This window comes from Motacilla alba, chromosome 7 (assembly GCF_015832195.1).
Source record: "Motacilla alba alba isolate MOTALB_02 chromosome 7, Motacilla_alba_V1.0_pri, whole genome shotgun sequence".
Lineage (NCBI taxonomy): Eukaryota > Metazoa > Chordata > Aves > Passeriformes > Motacillidae > Motacilla > Motacilla alba.
Genome location: NC_052022.1, coordinates 21118876 through 21137880, shown reverse-complemented (window position 1 = coordinate 21137880; position 19005 = coordinate 21118876). Strand labels below are relative to the sequence as shown.

Sequence of the window (19005 nt, the reverse complement as noted above, 5' to 3'; positions counted from 1 at the left end):
CAAAATGTTGGGAATGGCCTCTGTTAACATCCATGCTGAAAATCTCAAGGTGGCTGTAATGCCATGGGGCTGTAAAGAGACACTTCTTACACACAAGCCTGTGCAAAATGATCCAAAGCAGAGAGCATGGACCAGGCAGCAGCAGGACTTGTGGGGGCTTTGTAGGATTTCAGGCTCAGGCTTTGAGGCACTCGAGAGGACTGCGATGCTGCTAAATTCAGAGCCTCTCTCACCATTAATGCCTCAAGTTGTTCTCCTTCTGCATAACTACAGGTGCATGGTGGAGGCAGAACCTGGGCTGGTTGAGCTTGGGAGCAGTGTCTGCAGCTGGTCTGCTGCTTCCAGGAACGCCAACCAATGCTGTGTGGCAGCACTTTGCAAATTGTGAAGGTATGTGGAACATCTGCAAGAGAAAGGAAAAATATTTTCCAAAGAACAGAATGGAACACCAGTTAGATACTTAGTTAAAAGACAGGAAAAGGAAACTGTTGATCCATTCAAGACAGAAAGATGGTGAAATGGAGGATGGACTGGGATTAACAAATGGCAATTTATTTATTGGTTCTGCCATGAGACTTCACATGTAACCTCTGACGAGGCTCTTGATGCTCTTGCACATCTCACTCATGTCTCTGAAATGGGGATAATCTCTTCCACAATTAAAAAAGATTTTATGAGGAGAACATCCTCAATGGATGGAGTCCCTAAGTGGGGAGGTAGAGTGGTATCAGAGGGAATTCTCTGATTTCCTTCTATTATGGGCACTGCTGAGTTAGATAAGAAGCAAGGCAGGATTTCAAACAGTTTTGGAGTTGAACAGTGTTGGTATCTAACAAAGAGCAAATGCTTTTTATTGAGAGATAAGGATATTTTGTTTCTCACAGTGTAAACACAAAAATATTGGTCTTTGTAGATTAGCTGCAGCAATGAAAATACTTTGCATGTTCACTAGTTGGGAGTTCTCAGACTTGGTTAATGCATCCTAAATGGTCTGGTACAGGCTGGAATGGGGAGTTGAATTAAACACAAGATACTGGGCAGGGTGAGGCTTTTTCAGTTAAGATAAAGCCTGTTCTGTTCTCTGTGAAGCCTCTGTTTACAACCTCCACACTGATGACCACATAGCAAATGTGGGCAAACCAGGTTGCTGCTGAATTTTGATGAGAGTGTCTGCCTCTCTGCCCCCATGGGAAACCCTCAACCCTTAATTCCTATTGATTTCTATTTGACAAAAGTGATATCTGACTCACAGTTTACAGAAGTTTACAAAATTTGAGGTCCTTTATTCTGACTTTGACCAATAAGTTTCTTCTCCTCATGGAAAGCCTGGGGGCAGATTACAAAATTTCACAGATAATTTGTAAACCCCTAAAATTGTTGTGGATTTTTGGTTTTGTTTTGTTTTCCTGTGGCTTTTAGAAACCTGCTTCCCAGCCTGCCTCCTCTACTGCCTGAAAATCATGGGAATAAAGAAATGCTTGCTAACTTTCAAATGTGAATTACAACAGAACTGTGAGGGTCTGGGGTCCCAGAACCACAGAAATCAAGTGTGTGTTCAGCTTTGAGTTTAGCAGGGTCTTACTGCTCTGGGGCCTTGACTCTTTAGGGAACAGTAAATCAGAAAAAGGCAGCTCTCTCCCTCTGGACCAGAAATAACTTGCAGGTTTAATTGACTTGTTTCATTGTAGATGTTTATGCTGAATTGTCCTACTACAGAAATTGTATACATAATTGTATAATCATCCAGGAAATAAAATGGCTCCAACGACTAACTTGAGAGTCACATAAAAAAAAAAATCAGTGAGTACTGCCAGCTTTCTAAGGTTTTATAATACTGTTCCCATAGACCGTTAAAATTGGAGTCAACTTGTTAAACATTTACTTATTTAACAAACATGCTGTTTTAACCTCCTCCCTATACCCTTAAGTAATGAATGACAAAGCACAAAGAGAAGGCTACTCACCTAATTTATTTTAGATCAGGAAGAACAGGGACTGGTAGGTATAACATACTGAATAGAATGGGTATTTATAGTAAAAAAAATAGCAAAATGTAGCTAGTTTAGATGACTAAGAGTAAACTCTAAGAGTTTAGAGTAGTTAAGAGCTTAGAAGACTTTATTGCTCCAAGCCTTGGAGATTCTTTATGCTTCGCTAATCATTATTATTCTCGTAGCAACAAAAGATTAAAAAAAAAGTTCATAAAAAACCTCAGGATAAGATCACAAACACTTAGCAGCAAGAATAACAATGCTACACACATCCCTTTGTCACCCAGTGACAAGAATGGGCACATCTGTTTTACTGGAGTTAATCTTTTTGGGAAGAAGAGGGGAATAGGATTTGGAGTTGAATCCTTTCATTATCTTTCCTTTGTGTGGGATATGAAGGACAGTGAACCAGAGCACAGCTAGATATGGCCACAGGCATCCAAGGCAGCCTAGGTGCGTTGATTGCTTCAGCACCTGCAAGCAAGATTGCTGAGCTTGAGAGACAAGTTTCCATGTTACACAATATGAAGAATCAAAAGTTCCTGGACTGTGTTTTTAGAGATGTGTGCTTAGCAAAGGAGGGTCTGAGGTATACAGTGAAAGAAGAGAGGGATAGATGAAAGCTGAGTTACTGTGACAAGAACAAAAAAGTCAGGCAGTCATCCAGAAGGGATTGTGCATGTTGGAGTACCAGACTTTGTCCCTGGAGGTGCTACTGGCAGGTGACGAACACACAACCCTGGGGTGAAGTAAACAAATCTTGTCCAGCACTCCAGCACTCCCAAGCTATGAAGAGGGAGAAATGTGACTGAGACAAGCACTATAGCGGGTAAGTGGTTCCTGGAAGACTGTGTCCATTGACACATGGTGCAGCACTGGGCTTGGACTCCTCGCACTGTCCGTTTCCTATAGCATGCAGTGAGGTGCCAGAGACGTGTGACACTGGTAGGAATGTCTCTGGCAGACCAGCAGAGCTGGGGGCCCTGCATTGCCCTGAGAAGGGTGAGCAGTGCCAGGAACTCTGACTTAACTTCCTTCAGCTGTGCCTCCTGCAAGGATACCACACCTATACAGCAGAAAAAACAGGAACATTCAGAGGCCCAAGATGTGTGCCCCTCACCATACTCATATGAATGGTTAGACCCATGGGCATCAGTGATGTGACAGACCAGAAAGTGGGATGATAGGCTTTTTAACAGCACTGGTTCCTGCTACCTTAAGATCAAACTCCAGGCTGCCAGGGCATGAAGTTTCTCTCTAGTTTGCTGTGAACTGGAAGATGCTGTTTTCTCTTTGCATAGTGTGCTGCACATGTAGATTCTTGTAAGGGTGTCCCACAGGGTCTTTAGGAACAAAATCTGGTCCTTCCTTTCATGCTGGGTTTCAGCTCATCAGGTTTAGAAATCTGCATTTAAGGAATATCTTTTTTCCCCCAAAGTCAAAGGCCAAAAAATGGAGTATGTCATCACCAAGGCTGGATAGCAATGGATTAGAAATCCAGCACAGACCAGTAGTCCTCTGAGCTGCAGATCTGATGGGGCTTGGTTCCCCTTGGGCAAGTCTTGTTTGGATTCCCCTAGGTCTATATAGCTGGAAGCTCTGACTGCAGCTTTTCCTGTGGGGTAGGGATTCGTGACATCTTTCATCTTCACAGCTTCCTTGGTGTTCAATAAGGGCGTAATTCAAATGTCGGCGGGTCTCCTTTTACTCAGCAGCTTGTTCTTGTGAAATGTACAGGAATTTTTCAGCCTTTTTTTGCTCCGTCAGATGTGGTTAAAATTGGCTACTGTTTGTTCTTGTTCCTTCTCTCTTGCACAACATTCAAGTACGTACATGCACATCTGTCTGCACACTTGCGTGCGCACACACAGAGATTTATTTTACATATGAAGAGATAATGATCTCAACCCCATTTTAATTTCGTAGGAATCCAGGCTAGGAAAAAAAGTATTGCAATGCTACTTCTTTGGGAGAGGAAAAGGAGAATGAATTAATTTTTTTTTTCTATGCAGTACACAGATCATTCAATTACCACTTTGCTTAAACATAGCATGTGTTGCTGAGAATCTGGCACTACTATTACAAAGTAAAAGATGTAGTGGGCTCTGTGTCCTGGAACTGCAGAGTTGCGCTTGTGCACGGCATGCACGCTTTGCCTCCAGTGCCAGAGTGGTCCTGCTGAGACTGGAGGAACGCATGGGGAACGGAGGCTTGCCACAACATCCTGTCTCCATTATGTCTTTTGGACCTCTGCCACAGAAAAGAAGGAATTTTATCCTTCATTTGTAAGTAATTAAGATGATAGCAGAGTTTGAATTTTCCAACTTTGTGAAAACAAACTAATAGCAATGATCCACTTCAATAACTCAGATACTAATTGACACAAGAGAGAGAAACAATACATTAAAAAATAATTAACTTTTGTTAATTAATTTTTAGGAATAGGAAGGACACCTGCAGCACGTGCAGATGTTTGCAAGTGTCATTAGACTGGGAAGGTTGTGCAGTAGTTTGGAAATAGAAACAGGTCAAAAGGACCAGGAATGATCTGCAGCATCGTTTGAGAAGTAAAGTATGTGATTGCTAGAGAGCTGCAATAAAGGTGATGAAGATGTGCATTTTTTAAGGATGTTTATAGAAGCCAGAGGTTAATTAGCAGTTAAAAAGCATCCACTGGTGTTTTATGTGAGCACCATGAGTGTGTTAATTATCATTTTCAGCCTCAAACATGCCTCTTTCAGACTTAAGCTGAAACAGATTGATGATTCTTTTACTGAGGCGTTCCTTAGATAAATTTTAATTAGTAACTTTCCCCCCTCCCCCCAAACAGTTTTCTTCTATGACCAGAAGTAGAATTTCATCTCACTCTGCTTTCTCTCCCTTGGTGTTTGTGATGCAGTTCCAGTACTATCTGTGGCAAAGCAGGAAGGTAAGAGATAAGGGGAATGCATCTGTTACCAAGTCTTGTCCAAATAATAGATTCGGACTTTGCAGAAATGTAGACACATGAAAATGTTAAATAAACCCTAGAACTTTCCACCTCCTTTTTCAAAGTTAGGCACAAACCTAATTTGTTCTGTTCATCCTAGTGCTTTTGTCTACTCTAATAAAATGATGCTTCTAGGAAAGACCACAGAAGTTTTTTATGCCACTGTGAACATGCCAGAGCTCTCCAAAAACTGAGGTTCCTCACAGGGAGAGTGGACCAGGCACCTTGGGGGCATTTAAGCCCCCAGACTGAGATGACATGGGCTGTGTGTAATCCTCTAGCACCAATTAAAAGAGAATGCTGAGAACCTCTCTGAGATCTGCTTGTTTTTTGCAGCAGACACCTCTCTCAGGGAAGGCTCTCATGTCATAGTGTCTCGTCTAGCCCTTTTCTGTAGGTTGCTACCCTCAACTCCTTTTTCAAAGATCCTGTCAGGGATTTTTTTTCCCTAAGAAACAAAAAACCTCCCTCACCTGAAGATATGCAAGAATTCAGAACTTACGTACAGTTTTCCAAAATGACCTTAGAGGGACATTAATTTCATCTCTCACTGTTCAGACCACACCTTCTGGCTGCTGGAACTGAGACTTGTCAGAGAAAGCACGGGATGTGGTTTGGACTACAGAGCCATACTTCCTTCTCCTAGAGGGAGCCACGGAGTCTTACTTGCTTTTGTTTTGGGAATGGGAATTCAGACTGAGATGCACAGAAGTAAGTCTCTTCATCCCTCCAGAAGTACTTCCTTTCAGAATGTGTAACTCCTGCTATTATGTTTTCAGATTTCCAGCAAACATATGTGCACACATATAATTTGCTAGTCTCTTTCATTTCACTGGCCTCCTTTTCTACCAATACTATTAAAAATAAACCAGCAAATTGTGAGAAAGAATTACACTAGACAAGAAATACACAAGATTTTTTCCCATTCAGGTGACTTTATATTTTATCTATGTATCTATTTAATTACTTCCATTCTAGTTTTGTGATGGGTACTGGAGGAAAATCCTTAGATGCTGTATTACTGATTCTGCAAGTCACAGTTATGTGGCCTCTTTATCTGAACAATTTTTCTAACCTTACCTAATGGATCTACAATTTTCCCCCCAATTATTTCTATTATTAGATTTTATCTGTTGTGATGACCTTGAAGGGCACAAATTAAGGATAAACAAACAGGATAATGATGGGGCCCAAAGACAACTTCTAGGAAGTTTGAAAAAAGACATCTATTTCTCATTTAAGAGAGATGAAATGAAGAATGATTAACTTGCTAAATGGCAAGTTTTCAGCTACGTACTGATCTGCTTCTTCCTGTCGCCTCTTCCTAAATGGGAGGGAGATTAGATCATCTTCAGATCTAATTAGATCTTCTTTGTCTCATCTTCAGTAGAAAGAAATTTTGTTAATGAAAAATATTCTTATTAGATGGACTGTGCTGCCAGTTGAATAAAAACCACACATATTTTACAAGATTTACTAATATACTCTTTATTTATTTCTTTACACAACTAAAACCAAGATAATGAAATTAAGGGGAAAAAACTCCAAAAACCTTGGGCAATTACACTGAACTTTGTTCCCTATTGTAATGACATATTTTAACACAAGGAAGTTTTCTCTAACATTATTAAGAACAGAACCTGTTTACCGGTCAAATACTAGATGTCTCTAATGAATTTGAAAATTTGCAAAATATACAAAAATGTATCACTTGGGGAAAGTTACAGCTGTAACAAACAAGGAAGAATTTCTGATTAAAAAGGAACATGACTTATTTTGTCCCAATTGCTCAAAAAAATTCAAAAATACAGTGAGTAGTTTGAAAGCAATGTTTCAGAGGTCTGCCCTCACTTACTGGTGCATGTAGAGCTTGGAGAGACTTTCTGTTGGCCCCATTCCTCCAAGATCAGTCATCTGTGCTGGTGAAGAGTCACAGCCTTTAAATTTGTGCACTGGGTTGTTAGGCTACTTATTCACAGGTTCTTCCTCTTACCAGGCAGCGTGTTTCAGATCTCCAGTGAAGTGCAGGAAGAGCCTGGAGCAGGCACGTTTCTGCTGTGGCTGCCCACGAGTTTGCTAGGCCTGCCTCTACCCCATCCATATCTTCTACTGGATGCGAGCAGACCAGTGGAACCCAATGTCTCCCCTGCTAACAGCTGGATCCAGGTACCACACATTTCCCCTTGACCTTTCTTTAATGGAGCTGTTTCAAGCAGAGACCAGTACTCTTAAAATTGCTTCCCCATTTAAAACAGAAAAAATGCTCTCCTAAAATCCAATTTTGCTAAGTATTATTTGTCTTTCATATACTTGGATACCATCACACTTATGCAGCAGACTAAACCAATGCCTTGATATTTCACATGCTCTCAAGTGACATTTGTGCTCCTCTAAAGGCTTGAAATCCTGGGCTACTGACCCGACATTTTACTCAAAACATAGCCAAAAGCAAGTTCCTGTGTTGTTTGGCAAGTCTGACACCCTGAATTAATCTACTTGCAGCTGCTGAAGGGAGTCTTACCTCTCCTCCCCAGCCATGGAGCTCTGTTGCTCCCTGTGTCTAGTTTGACTCAATTTAGCTTGCAATATCAGAAGCGTATTTTTGCAGGATTTTCTTATGGCAACGTCCATGAGCTGTTAGGTTGGCTCAGCTTCTGGGTAGACCACACCTACTGCTAAAGCCTACTTCCCCCCAGCAAAATTTTTGTTCTTGTAGCCAGAAGAACAGGAAGGTGCTTTCTGGAGGATGATGACACAATGCCAGCCAAGACTCTTCCCTAACCACTGCTGATTTTATACTTGCAAGGGCTCATTTCTCTATTTGATGAACTCAAGTCATGCAACTATCTCAACTACTCTGTGCTGACTCACGAACCCTCACAGGTCAACTTCCTGTCGGTCCTGCCTGTGGCCCTATATAAAGATGACCCAATACTCTTAAGCAAATGGACCCATATGGGATGTAGAAATTAAGAGTGCAGTATCTCCAGGACTGCTAGCTACACTCTGATTCATGTCTCCTAAGACTTAAACAAATTGCAAAAGCAAGCTGAAATACAAAATGAAGTTGAATGCTAGGAAGTTTAAGAGGTCTGATTCAAAACACTGTCATTATCTTGGGTTTTGTAGTACCATGCAAATGTTTAGCACTTAGGAAAACATGGCTTTCCAGATTCAACTGAAATTTTAAACACATTACTAAAACAGAAGAAGGCATCTCAAATTCAAAAAGATACCTCTCCTGAATAGTTAGTTTTTTTAGTGTTCTAGTTATTTTCTGAGGTATGAGATTTACACATAATCCTGCTCGTTGTCCCTCCCGTAAAGGACATGTTTTAAGGTAGATTGTTGAATGGAATCCCTACTGATTCTTCATAGGCATTTCAGACCCAGCCTTTCAAACTAAAGTGACCTGAGCCTGAGTTTTCCTGGTGTTACATTCTGTCCCAGCAGAATGCATTCCTGTCCGTCTTGTCCAGTTGCATTCTAGGCTTCAGCATGGCAAAACCACCACTCGACAGAGGAATGGAGTACCACAGCTGTGGAAACTGAACTGGACCACATACCAACAAACCTTCAATAATATAACCCTTTAAAGAAATGCAGGGTTACCCACAGCAGGGACCACTAAAGACAGAAATAATATGTTATAGCTCAGAAACTTCAAAGAACTATAGAAACAGAAAAGCTATTTCCAAGTATAGCAGACACTGTCCTGAATGGAAGTTGTGTTAAGACAGTGCATTTCCTTCTGAATTTGTACTGAACTGACACTGAGACTCAGCTCCAAGACTTGAACCAATGAGATATAAGTTACAGTGGACAAATACAGCATTGAGCTTACAACTGAAATACAGGGTAGGTATCAAGTTTTAGCGTTCTTTCCAAGTTGCATCTTGTTTCATCTGTCAAAACCTTCTCTCAAGTTTCATCAGAAGCTGGTAGACATTGTTTCCTCTTCCACATTATTTTGCTACTTACCCCAAAGGCTGCATCGCAGTTCTGAAACTGCTGCATTTTGGTGTCTGGTAGAAGTATTCTTATTATTTATAGAGCACTATTACTTTCTCTGTATCTACACAGCTCAAATTACAACACACCATTTTCAGCAAATTGATTGAGAATTCATCCCAGGACCTGCAGCTAACCAGGAACTGCCCAGAAGCAGGAGGCAAGGTCTTACAGAGGCAAGGCTCTTTAAGAATAAACTGGTCATGGTTAGTTTATTCAGATCACATATGGATATGGTACATCGGGCGGGCAAGCTCAAGGAAAACAACGGCTCCTCTAGTTGGGCATGGAGCTGAGTCTCTGGGGCTACTGCCGCAGCGCTAACTCTGCAGGAAAACCAGCACCAAGGGGAACGCAGATGTCCAGTTCTCATACAGCATCTCTCTCACGTATTGAGGATTTTTCTAATGATTAATGTCTTAATGCTAGTATGTTGGTAAGCAAAAAAGCCCTACAAATAATGTCCTTTCTCATTTTCTTTTTACATTTCTTTAAATGTTTTCTTAATGGCTGCTGGAAAGGAGTAAACAGACACGTGATTTCTGTTACCAAGCAGTTTGTATTTAACAATTCTGACTATCTTTACACCTCTTTTTCATATATCTTTTTTTGCAACTTTCTTGTAATTTATCATGAGTTTTTGTCTACTTTTTAAACAGTCTATTCATATTCTGGTTTAGTTCTTTATCTGAATTTAATACATTGTAACAGTGTCCCCCAATTTTAGATATTTGACTAGAAAAAGATGGTCCTCTGCTAGCGTTAAGCCTGATAACATCTGAGTTTTATTGCACTGGAAAACTTTTTTACATATAAACTCAATTCCACTATTGGTATTTCAAATCTTTCAGTCTAAAAGCACTGCAGTTATGTCCCAAGCCTGCAATCAGATCCATGTAGGTAAACTGCTCTACTGACAACATCCCCCTCAAGTCAGACAGCTCTCAACACGCACCCACCCAGCTGTAGAAGAAGGAACACCTTTCATATTTAGATTAAACCCCAGACGACATGACCTTCCTAACGCAAAATGCCATTGATAGTATTTGGCAATACCCTGCTAAATAGCAAGGGCCAGTTTTTCAATGTAATTTTCCCCATCACAGCATCTTAGCAGAAATTATTTCTCTTCTACATCGGTCTTTAAATGAACAGCTAGGTTACTGAAAGTCTAAAGTAATCAGTAATAGTTCTGGTTCCAGGATGACAGACTCTCATACGTTTCACTAGCAACTTCTGATATTGCCAAACAAACTCCCAAGTCCTGTACAAGGCTACTGATGGATTTTTAAAGGTTGTGTGTATCAGCTTTCACCAGCTAAAAATTATTTCTGACACTTTAAAAAAAACCACTGACTTCTGTTCCCAGTTACAACTTTTGTTTATTGAAATAAAAAATACAAATTGAAAAAAACCCTTCTTCTTTATGTCTGTGTTATTTACCTTGCCAACAACTAACTCTAAAGCAGAATTACATGAGACTATGTAAATAAATACATACATTTAACAAACAGAAGAGTTTTTTTAAGTACCTTGGCAAAAATGAATTGTGACAAAAAGATTGGGGAATTATTTACAACTTACTATTAAGTCACCTGAAGGTACTCTCAACACACCAGCCAAAGTAAACGGGTTAGAAATAAGACTATACATCATATAGCAAGAACAATCTTTATCCATCATAACTTACTGATATTAAATTCACATTTTCTGAGTGCGTTTTTTCCTGTTCTGTAATAGTTTCTAAGTCAAGCTTGGGCAGTTACTGCAAGGTCACGGTGCTGGGACTGATTAAAAAGCACTGTTTATTTGATGCTCAGAGAGGCTGTTGAAAATTATGACTGTACTTCTGGGTTTCCTAGTTACTAACTTGGCCGTGAGTTGATCTCAGGAGCCTGGGACTCCACACACTCAGCCCAACTGTGGACATATGAGACTGTGCTCACTGCCTCTCCTAGTTCATCCTCAGTTCTAATTACATTAAAGGTTGTAACAGGAAAGCAGGTTTGAGGTTTTCTGGCCTTATTTAGACTCCTTGGAACACCACACTAAAGGTAACCATCAAAAAGTCATTCTTCAGGATAATTTGCAAGCTGAGGGTCAAAATCAGTGCCTCAACCTACACACTGTCCTATGACCCTGCACATACACTCAGATGTGACAGAAGGCCAAGCCCAAATTGTTCCTCTTTACAGGAACCCTTCACAAGCTAAGTGGTGTTACAGAGAAACAGGGCCCACTAATAATCATTCCTGTATCATCATATACTTATGTAACGTTTTAAATATATTTCCTGTCTTAGTTTAACAATCCTAGAGCTCCCAGTTTCCTTTGTGTTGCATAACACGAGACACAAAGCAACAAACTGACGTTGAGGGGAATCTTATTAATTCTCCTTAACACCATGAAAATAAAGCCTGCTGGTACAAATGTTCTATCCGTGCCACGGCTCGGGTGTCCAGCTCACGGCAGGTACTCCCGCTGGGAGGACGTGGAGCCTTAAACCGAACTCGCGGCCTTATCCGGGACGGGTTTTGTTCTGCCTTAGAGACAGTGCCTGTTCTCGGTTCCCCCGCCCGGCCCAGGCAGGTGCGAGCCCGCCACAGCGCTTATGCAACGGCGGCTGCGGGGTCGCCCCGTGAGGCGGGCGCTGCTCCCGGCGCTGATCCGGACAGCCGGTCCCGCGGGGGGGCGGCCAGCGGCAGCCTCCGGGCAGCGCCCGCCCGGCCGGGCCGGCTCCCCTGGGGACGCCGCGCCGACATCTTAGCGCCGGAGGGACAAAGCGCAAAGCGCGGCGGCGCTGTCCGTCGGCCGGGCGCCGCTCGGCCCTCGCCCCGGAGCCGCGGCTGTCGCCGGCCGTGAGTGACAGCCCCGGCGGGGAGACTTCGAAAGATCGCAGCTCTGGCCCGGCGCCCCCCGGGCACAACAGCGGCGGGGGCGCGGGGGGAGGGGGGCTGGACGCATAGCGCCACCGCCGCGCAGCTGTGCCTATGCGCTGACCCCTGCGGACGGTCGGGCCCCGCGGTGCCAGAGGAGCGCGCCGGCGGTGCCGCCTCCCGGGACGGCGGGTGCCCGGCCGGCGCGGGCCGCGGCCTCCCGGCGGGTCCCGCTCATTGTTCCCCGCACTAGCCCTGGCAAACAGGAAGCCACCCCGGCATGGGGCGCCCCCCCGCCCCCGGCGGGTGACTGGCAGCCCGGGCGGCCCGTGCGAGCGGCGGCGGCGCCGAGGCGCAGCCAATGAGAGCGCGCGCGCGCGGGCGTGGGCGGGAGTTCCGGGCTGGCAGGCGGGCGGGCGGGCGGCGGTGTCGGCCGGGCCCCCTCTCCCGCGGCAAGCCCCACCTTTCGGCTTTCCCGCACCGTCAATCAAAATAGGAAAAAAAACCCGGAGTAGGCTCGGGCCGCCGCCGCCGCTTCAGCCCGCCGTGAGCACAATAAGCATGTCCCCGGCGGCAGCCGCCTAGCCCCAGCCAGCAGGGCCTGTGTGCGAGCCAGCCAGCCTGCCTGCCTGCCTCCCGCCCAGCCAGCCAGCCAGCCGGCCGCTCGCACTCACACCATGACCGGTACGTACGCACCGACCGAGCCGCCCCGGGGGCTCCCCGCTCCTGCTCCGGCCCTGCGCGTCCCCGCTCCGGCCCCCGAGCGTCCGTGTGCGAGCGAGGCGAGAGCGGCACTGAGAGCAGCAGCAGGAGGAGCAGGGGGAGGAGGGAGAAGAGGGGCAGGGGCAGCAGCACGGGGAGGAGGAGGAGGAGGAGGAGGAGGGCTCCGTGCGGGAGGGCGGGGGGAGCGCTGGGGTTAGGGGGGGGAGAGGGAGGGAGGGAGGAAGGGAGGGAGGGAGAGAGAGGGAGGGGGGTGATCGCTCCCGTCAGTGACTCTCCCCTCCCCCTCCCCGCTGTGCCCGCAGCTCCCGAGAAGCCCGTGAAACAAGAGGAAATGGCTGCCTTAGACGTGGACAGCAGCAGCCACAGCGAATATCTCCAGCACGGCAACGGCGCCGCCTCGGCCTCCGCCGGGGCGGCCGCCCCCCAGGTGAGCGCAGGCCCGGCTGGGCCCCTTCCCCCCCTCCCCCGGGTGACACGTTGTGAGCGGCTGCGGAGCCGGTGCCGCCGCCGCCGCTTCCTGTGTGCGCGTCTGCGAGGAGCCCGGTCGCTGTCCCGCACTAACCGCCACCCCCCTTCTCTCCCTGAACCCGCCCATTGTGGGTAGGACGCGCAGCCGTCACCGCTCGCTCTGCTGGCGGCCACCTGCAGCAAGATCGGCCCGCCGTCGCCGGAGGAGGATGAGGCCGCCGCCGCCGCCGCTGCCTCTCACTCTGCCGGAGCGGTGAGTGCCCGCCCCGCCGCTCTCGCACGGCCTGCCGGGGGGAGAGACAGCACAGCCAGCCCGCCCGCCCGGGGGGAGGGACGGGACACACGGCACTGCCCGCCCGGGGGGAGGGACGATAGCAGGGCCGACCTGCCAGGAGAGGGGTCCCCGGGCTCCCCTGCCTCTCCAGGAGGAGCCGGGCTCCCGGGAGGAGGAGGGAGCCAAGCTCCCCCCTCCCCCGCCATTGGGAGCGGCGCCTTCATTTACTTTCAAAAACGGGGGGAGGCGGGAAGCCTCCCTCCCCCGACCCTGGCACCGGAACGGCTCGCTCGGAACCCGGAGAGGCTGGGAGGCATCTCACCTCCACCTGAGCGCGCCCCCGGTATCGTCGCTAGGCTGTCTGCCTGGAACCGCGCAGCCAGGCAGGAACACAAAATGAAGGCTGGCTGTAGGGAAGGATGTAGTGAAGTAAAATGGCTGTTTAGAAGCGAACGCCGTGCTGGAAAGCTGCTTCCTGTATCGCGCTGTTTTTCTAAGGAGAGTTATCATGCGGTTCCTCGTAGCATTTTCTGTCCTTATCTCTCATGCGCCGTTGCCTCTGAAAGGAGCCTTGATGACCTCGGGACCTGGTGTGATGAGATGGATCTTGCAGACTAGAAACGTATTCTTGCTGAAGCTAGTTTAACAATCCCCGTAACAAAAGCCTAATGAAAACTCATGTTCCTTAATTGGTCTTCCTAAATCTCTTGTTGACATATGCTCATAAAATTCAAAGCGATTATGCATTTCTAAATATCTGGTACATAAAAATATTCGTATATTAAAAGAGAGTTCCAAAATATCTTCTAAAATGATGTGATGTAATTTTTTGGTCTTGGCCCTTGGAAAATTGCACATACTACCTTTTAATTTTTTTTTTTTTTACAAAAACATCTTTAAAATTAGAAAAAAAAAAGTGCCTTTTTCTTCTTTTAAAGCAAGTCTTGTTTTTTAAACTTGCTGTGCAACAGCCTTGTATGGTGTTAGGATTTTGCAGATAGGAAGAAAAACTGCAAGGCATTGTACTGGTGGATGAAGTGGCTTTGTCAAGCTTTTAACAAATGTCAAAGTGTTACTGATAGAAGTTTCTAAATACTTGTTAAACTTTAAAATACTTTTCATCTGTACATTACAGCTTACTTTACGTAAAGGGAAGCTGAAGCAAAATAGCTGTGTGAGGTCATACAGCAGGTTGTAGACTAATGACAGAGCTCAAAAATATGTTAGGATTCCAACCCCTTTCAAACATCCTTTCTGCCAAACCTATTTATTTGCTCAAGCAGTGTGTTTTAAAAAATCTTTCTAGATGTTAGGTGATGCCTGGTAGCTCTAAGATTTGTTTCATAGTAGTGGATGCATACAGTGCTGAAGAGCATAAACATACTGAAAAACAGATGATGTTTAAATGATTGCTTGCTTTCCTGCATCGGCCTCTAAGATTGTTCTCGCTGTGCATCTGGAAATGTGCATCTTGGGGATGGATTGATTGATTAGGATGAGCAGTAGGTCTGACAGGATACTAGAATGCTGGTGCAGGTCACATGGTTCCTGGCAGCTCAAAATGGGCAAAACACTTTTGAGGTGGTACTCCTTTACTCCTACTAAGTTAATATGTTGTTGTGTTAATGTTTAAGAGGCTTTTCAGGGGAAAGCAAATGCAATTCAAGAGAAGCCAAAATCTTAGTTAGAAACCTAAGTGAATGTAAGCTCACTCACTACTTTCCATACGTGCAGATAGGCCCTTCCTACATATCTTCTGTGAGTTAGGTTATAGCATTCTGGTAATTTTTACACTCCTAAAATCTAACTCTTGAATGATTCAGAATATTTTGGGTGGAAACTAAATATAAATTGAGGGAGATACCTAACAGTAGCTGAACTAGACACTGGAGTTAATGAATATGACCTTAATAAAGAGAGGGGAGGGGACTAAAGGCCCTGAAATATGTTCCTTGTGAAAAACAGAAGAATGAAAGAGATTTAGTGCAATAAAGAGTATTTTTTTCCTGGTCTTCTGTGTTTATCATATTGGAGGGTGGAAGAAGGAGGAAGCTAAAAAGTCTTACATTGTGGGTACCTCATAAGTTGTATGGAAAATGAAATCTATATGCACAGACAGACATAATTCTCTTCCTGCAGTTTGTGATGCTCATCCCTTTCCCAGGAGTATAGCTCAATCAGTTTGAGACTTGTGCATGGGTGATGGTGCCTAATGTAGCAGTGGGAGGGCAGCTCTTTCCTGTTATATTCTATACTTGGACTGCAGTTCTGACTGCTGAACATCTGGTAGAACTCTCAAGCTACACAAATGGATAGTAGAAGTCAAACTAGGTATTTCCTCTTAGAAGTGCTTGAAGAGTCTGCAGGTCAGTGGATATCGATGCTGTTGTTTCAGGGTTATTTTGTTACTGTTTTACTGACATTTGCTTGGTAGAAACTGGCAGAGCTGGAGCCAGCATGCTGGGCTAGCATACTGCTTTCCTGGCTGAAATGGTATGCTGCAGCTGCTCCCCAAGAGACCTGCAGTATGATTTAAGAGCAACAGCAAAACTCCCATAGGAACACAGAGAATATTGCGTGTCTGGGATTTGGGGGAGAGCTGGAGCAAATGTGATTGTGTTTGTAATGATCTAGCTGGCTCTGCTTTGAGCCCAGGGGTTGGACCAGGTGACCTTCAGAGGTCCTTTCCAGCTGAAATTATGCTATGATTCTGTGTCGGTATCTGAGTCCAGGCCTACTGTTTGAATGGACATTGCTGTAACACCACTGAAAGCATTAGTAAGGAAGTAAAAAGACTAATGAAAATGGCAGCTGCTTGCAATAGAAAGCAAATGAAGAAGGCAATTGACAGACGTAAACTCAACCCTCTCCTTTCCATCCTGTCGATGACCTGGCAGCTTGTCTTTAGTTAGCAAGGTTTTCAGCTTGGCCGATGATTCTAGTTGGAACTGTATTTTTTCTTGGATGAGAAGCACTAGCAGGCATTACTGCTGATCTTGTCTTTGTGCATTGATGAAGATTGCTGTCTTTCAGCTTTGACACAGTGATTTACTCTGCCTAATGATCAACCAACACGAGTATGTTGCCTGATGATGTTTGATATTAATGTAGATGGCCTTGAGTTTGTGCGTTACTTACCTGAGCATCTTCTCCTTGGTTGCCATACTGCTACATCCATAGTTGGTTCAAACACTTGCCGTGAGAGCTTTGCCTTGAATGTTGCTGCCTGCTGGTTTGTGTGAGAGCCTTGCTGGGATGGTGTGTGCTACTGCCTGACCTAGAATGACGACTCACGTTTTGGCCTCTAAGAATATCTTTCTCTGTCTTGGGAGTTCAAAATCTGAGAAGTTTTAGTTTGGGTCTTGTTTTTTCACTATTTATCTTTGACTAATAATTCCACTTCAAACTTTGATATTTAGGATTCTTTTTCATTTAGTTATAAATACTCTAGTTTCATTCCAGTTTAAACATCTGCAAAGATTTTAGCATTAGGTGAAAATGAGAAGCAAAGCAGAAGATGGTAAAGCTGTACATAAGGGAGGAAACAAAAGAGCAGACATATTTAGGTCAAGCAGAGCCTTGATGGTCAGCTGTATGGTTGTAGCATGATCAGATGATTGTTTAAGAAGCTACAAAGCTGAGATGATAACCAGTTGTTTAAGTTCTCTTACTTCATTGTAATGCAAAGCTAAAGGCTGTCTTGGAACTCTCACGCTCCTAAGGGCCATTCTTATGGTTGTGCTGGGTGGGACTGGATAGGTGAGGATGGGGGTGCAAGACTGCTGAGAGGTTGTATGGGAGGTCTGGAAGGCTGGTGAGTTGGGAAGAGTGGCAGGCTGGCTGAGAAAACTGTTGGCCTGACAGCCACCAAAGAATGGGAGCTGTCAGAGATGACTGCCCCAGCTGAGGTGTGTAGATGCATCTTGTGTGAAGTGGGCTGCACTGATTTGCTAGTCTTTAAAAAAAAAAAACCAAAGTTGGGAAGAATTATTTATATGATTTATTTGTGTTGTTGCTTACCAACAAGATGTGGAAAACATTTGGACAGATTAACAATTAGCATATATGGGGAAGATAGACAAAGTATTTCTGTGTGTCTTGTACAAGAAAAGATTGGAGTGTTTTAAGACTACTGTGGCCTATCTTGAGCCTTAGAATTGAGTATCAGGGCTTCACAAATTTAATGAAAGTCTGGAATTATAGTTGGTTTATGCCTCAGAAGATTAACCATCTGAGATGCACCTAGTTTAAATTCAGTTTAGGGGGAAATAGGAATAGTGCTGACAGGATGGAGAAAGAGGAAGGCGTTTTAAATTTCATGTTTTCCATCCGCTAGACAAAAATATGCCTGAATGCCACGTCTGTCACAGTTAACCGTACTACATGGGTTTCTGGACTATATGGTCATTTTGAGGAAGTTCAGAATTATTCTGACATCCATTTTTGCTTTTGTGAGTGATAAAATAGCTTCCTGATGCTAGATTTCTGGATTTGAACAGATGCACCAGAACGTGTTCAGCCACTATAGAAAAGTCTGCGTGAAATTGTCTTGCTTCTCCCTGTTCTCTACTTTTGCAAAACAAAGAAGTTTCACTAGAATGTGATGGCTAACAGTGTATTTGTCCTGCTGCTGTCCAGAAGCTCACCTTTTAAAATGTTCTTTGTTCTTTGCATTCCAATTAGGTCTTTCTAATACTGGATCAGAGTCAAGTGTTGAAGTTCTTTTAGAAGGTGCTTTAGGGATGTTCTTAAAAATTTTGTTTTATTTCTCCTAATAGTTTTGGAGGAAGCAAGAAAATGTATAATTTAAAACATTTCCATATTTAAAAACAGCATAGATGAAAAAGTTCTGTAATATTAAACATTAGCAAGAAGTCTAAGATTTCATAGACAGTTGAGGCTGGTAAGGATGTCTGGAGAATGTCTGGTCTGTCCCTCCTTGCTCAAAGTAGAGTCCGTGAGAGGAAGTTGTTCAGAGCTGTGTCCAGTGGGTTTGAATACCTCCAAGGTTAGAGACTCCACTATCTCTCTGGGCAGCGTGTTCCAGTGTTTGATAACCCGTATGATATAAAAAAGAGGCTTTTTCTGATATTATGGGGACATAATTTCTGATATATGTGGGACAGAGTGAAAAGCCTGACTACTAATGTATGATAAAGAATATGTCTTGCCTAAGCCCATCAACAAGCTAGTCTCATCATAGGACATTGTGAGGGTAGTTATTTCAGCATTATTTCCCCTTCTTAAGTGTAGGCTGACTACTTCTGAACACTACTTTTCTTTTTCTTTACCCCTCAAGATTATTTGAAGGTTAATTTTTTCAAGGTTATTTTCAAGGTTATTTGCTCCGGTGCCCTCCCAAAGATCAAGCTCTGAGGCTGACTGATTCCAGGTCCTCTTGTTTTCTTGATGATTTGATAGACCCTTCAGCAGCTGAGTTGAAAGCAGGAAGAAAACAAACCATTCCATAGAATGCTAGTTTGGAAAGTAGTTACATTGAGATTTGTATACATATATAGAGTTAATAATTAATAAACAAAAGAGGTTACCTGTGATCTAGTTAAAAATGTCTCCTTCTTGCCATGCCTAGTTTCTTAGAACTTCAGCTTCCTTGTTTCTACTAAGGTGAGGGATATTGTATTGTCTTAATTTGGAAAAGTTCTGAACTTCTGT

General features: G+C 44.3%; 1 protein-coding gene across 4 annotated transcripts in view; it reads left to right on the top strand.

Annotated features, from left to right (window-relative positions):
• The first annotated feature begins 4296 nt into the window (after positions 1-4296).
• The window catches only part of SP3 (Sp3 transcription factor), a 42638-nt gene continuing 27929 nt past the window's right edge, over positions 4297-19005 (top strand). The window contains exons 1-4 of one of the 4 annotated variants that reach the window (XM_038142296.1): positions 4301-5691; positions 6977-12551; positions 12893-13017; positions 13195-13311. In XM_038142296.1, the coding sequence (XP_037998224.1) occupies positions 12545-12551; positions 12893-13017; positions 13195-13311 (249 nt within the window). In that variant the 5' untranslated portion in view covers positions 4301-5691; positions 6977-12544. Of the gene's footprint in view, positions 12552-12892; positions 13018-13194; positions 13312-19005 lie in introns of all 4 variants that reach the window. The other 3 variants (XM_038142297.1, XM_038142298.1, XM_038142295.1) reach the window with 3 other exon arrangements.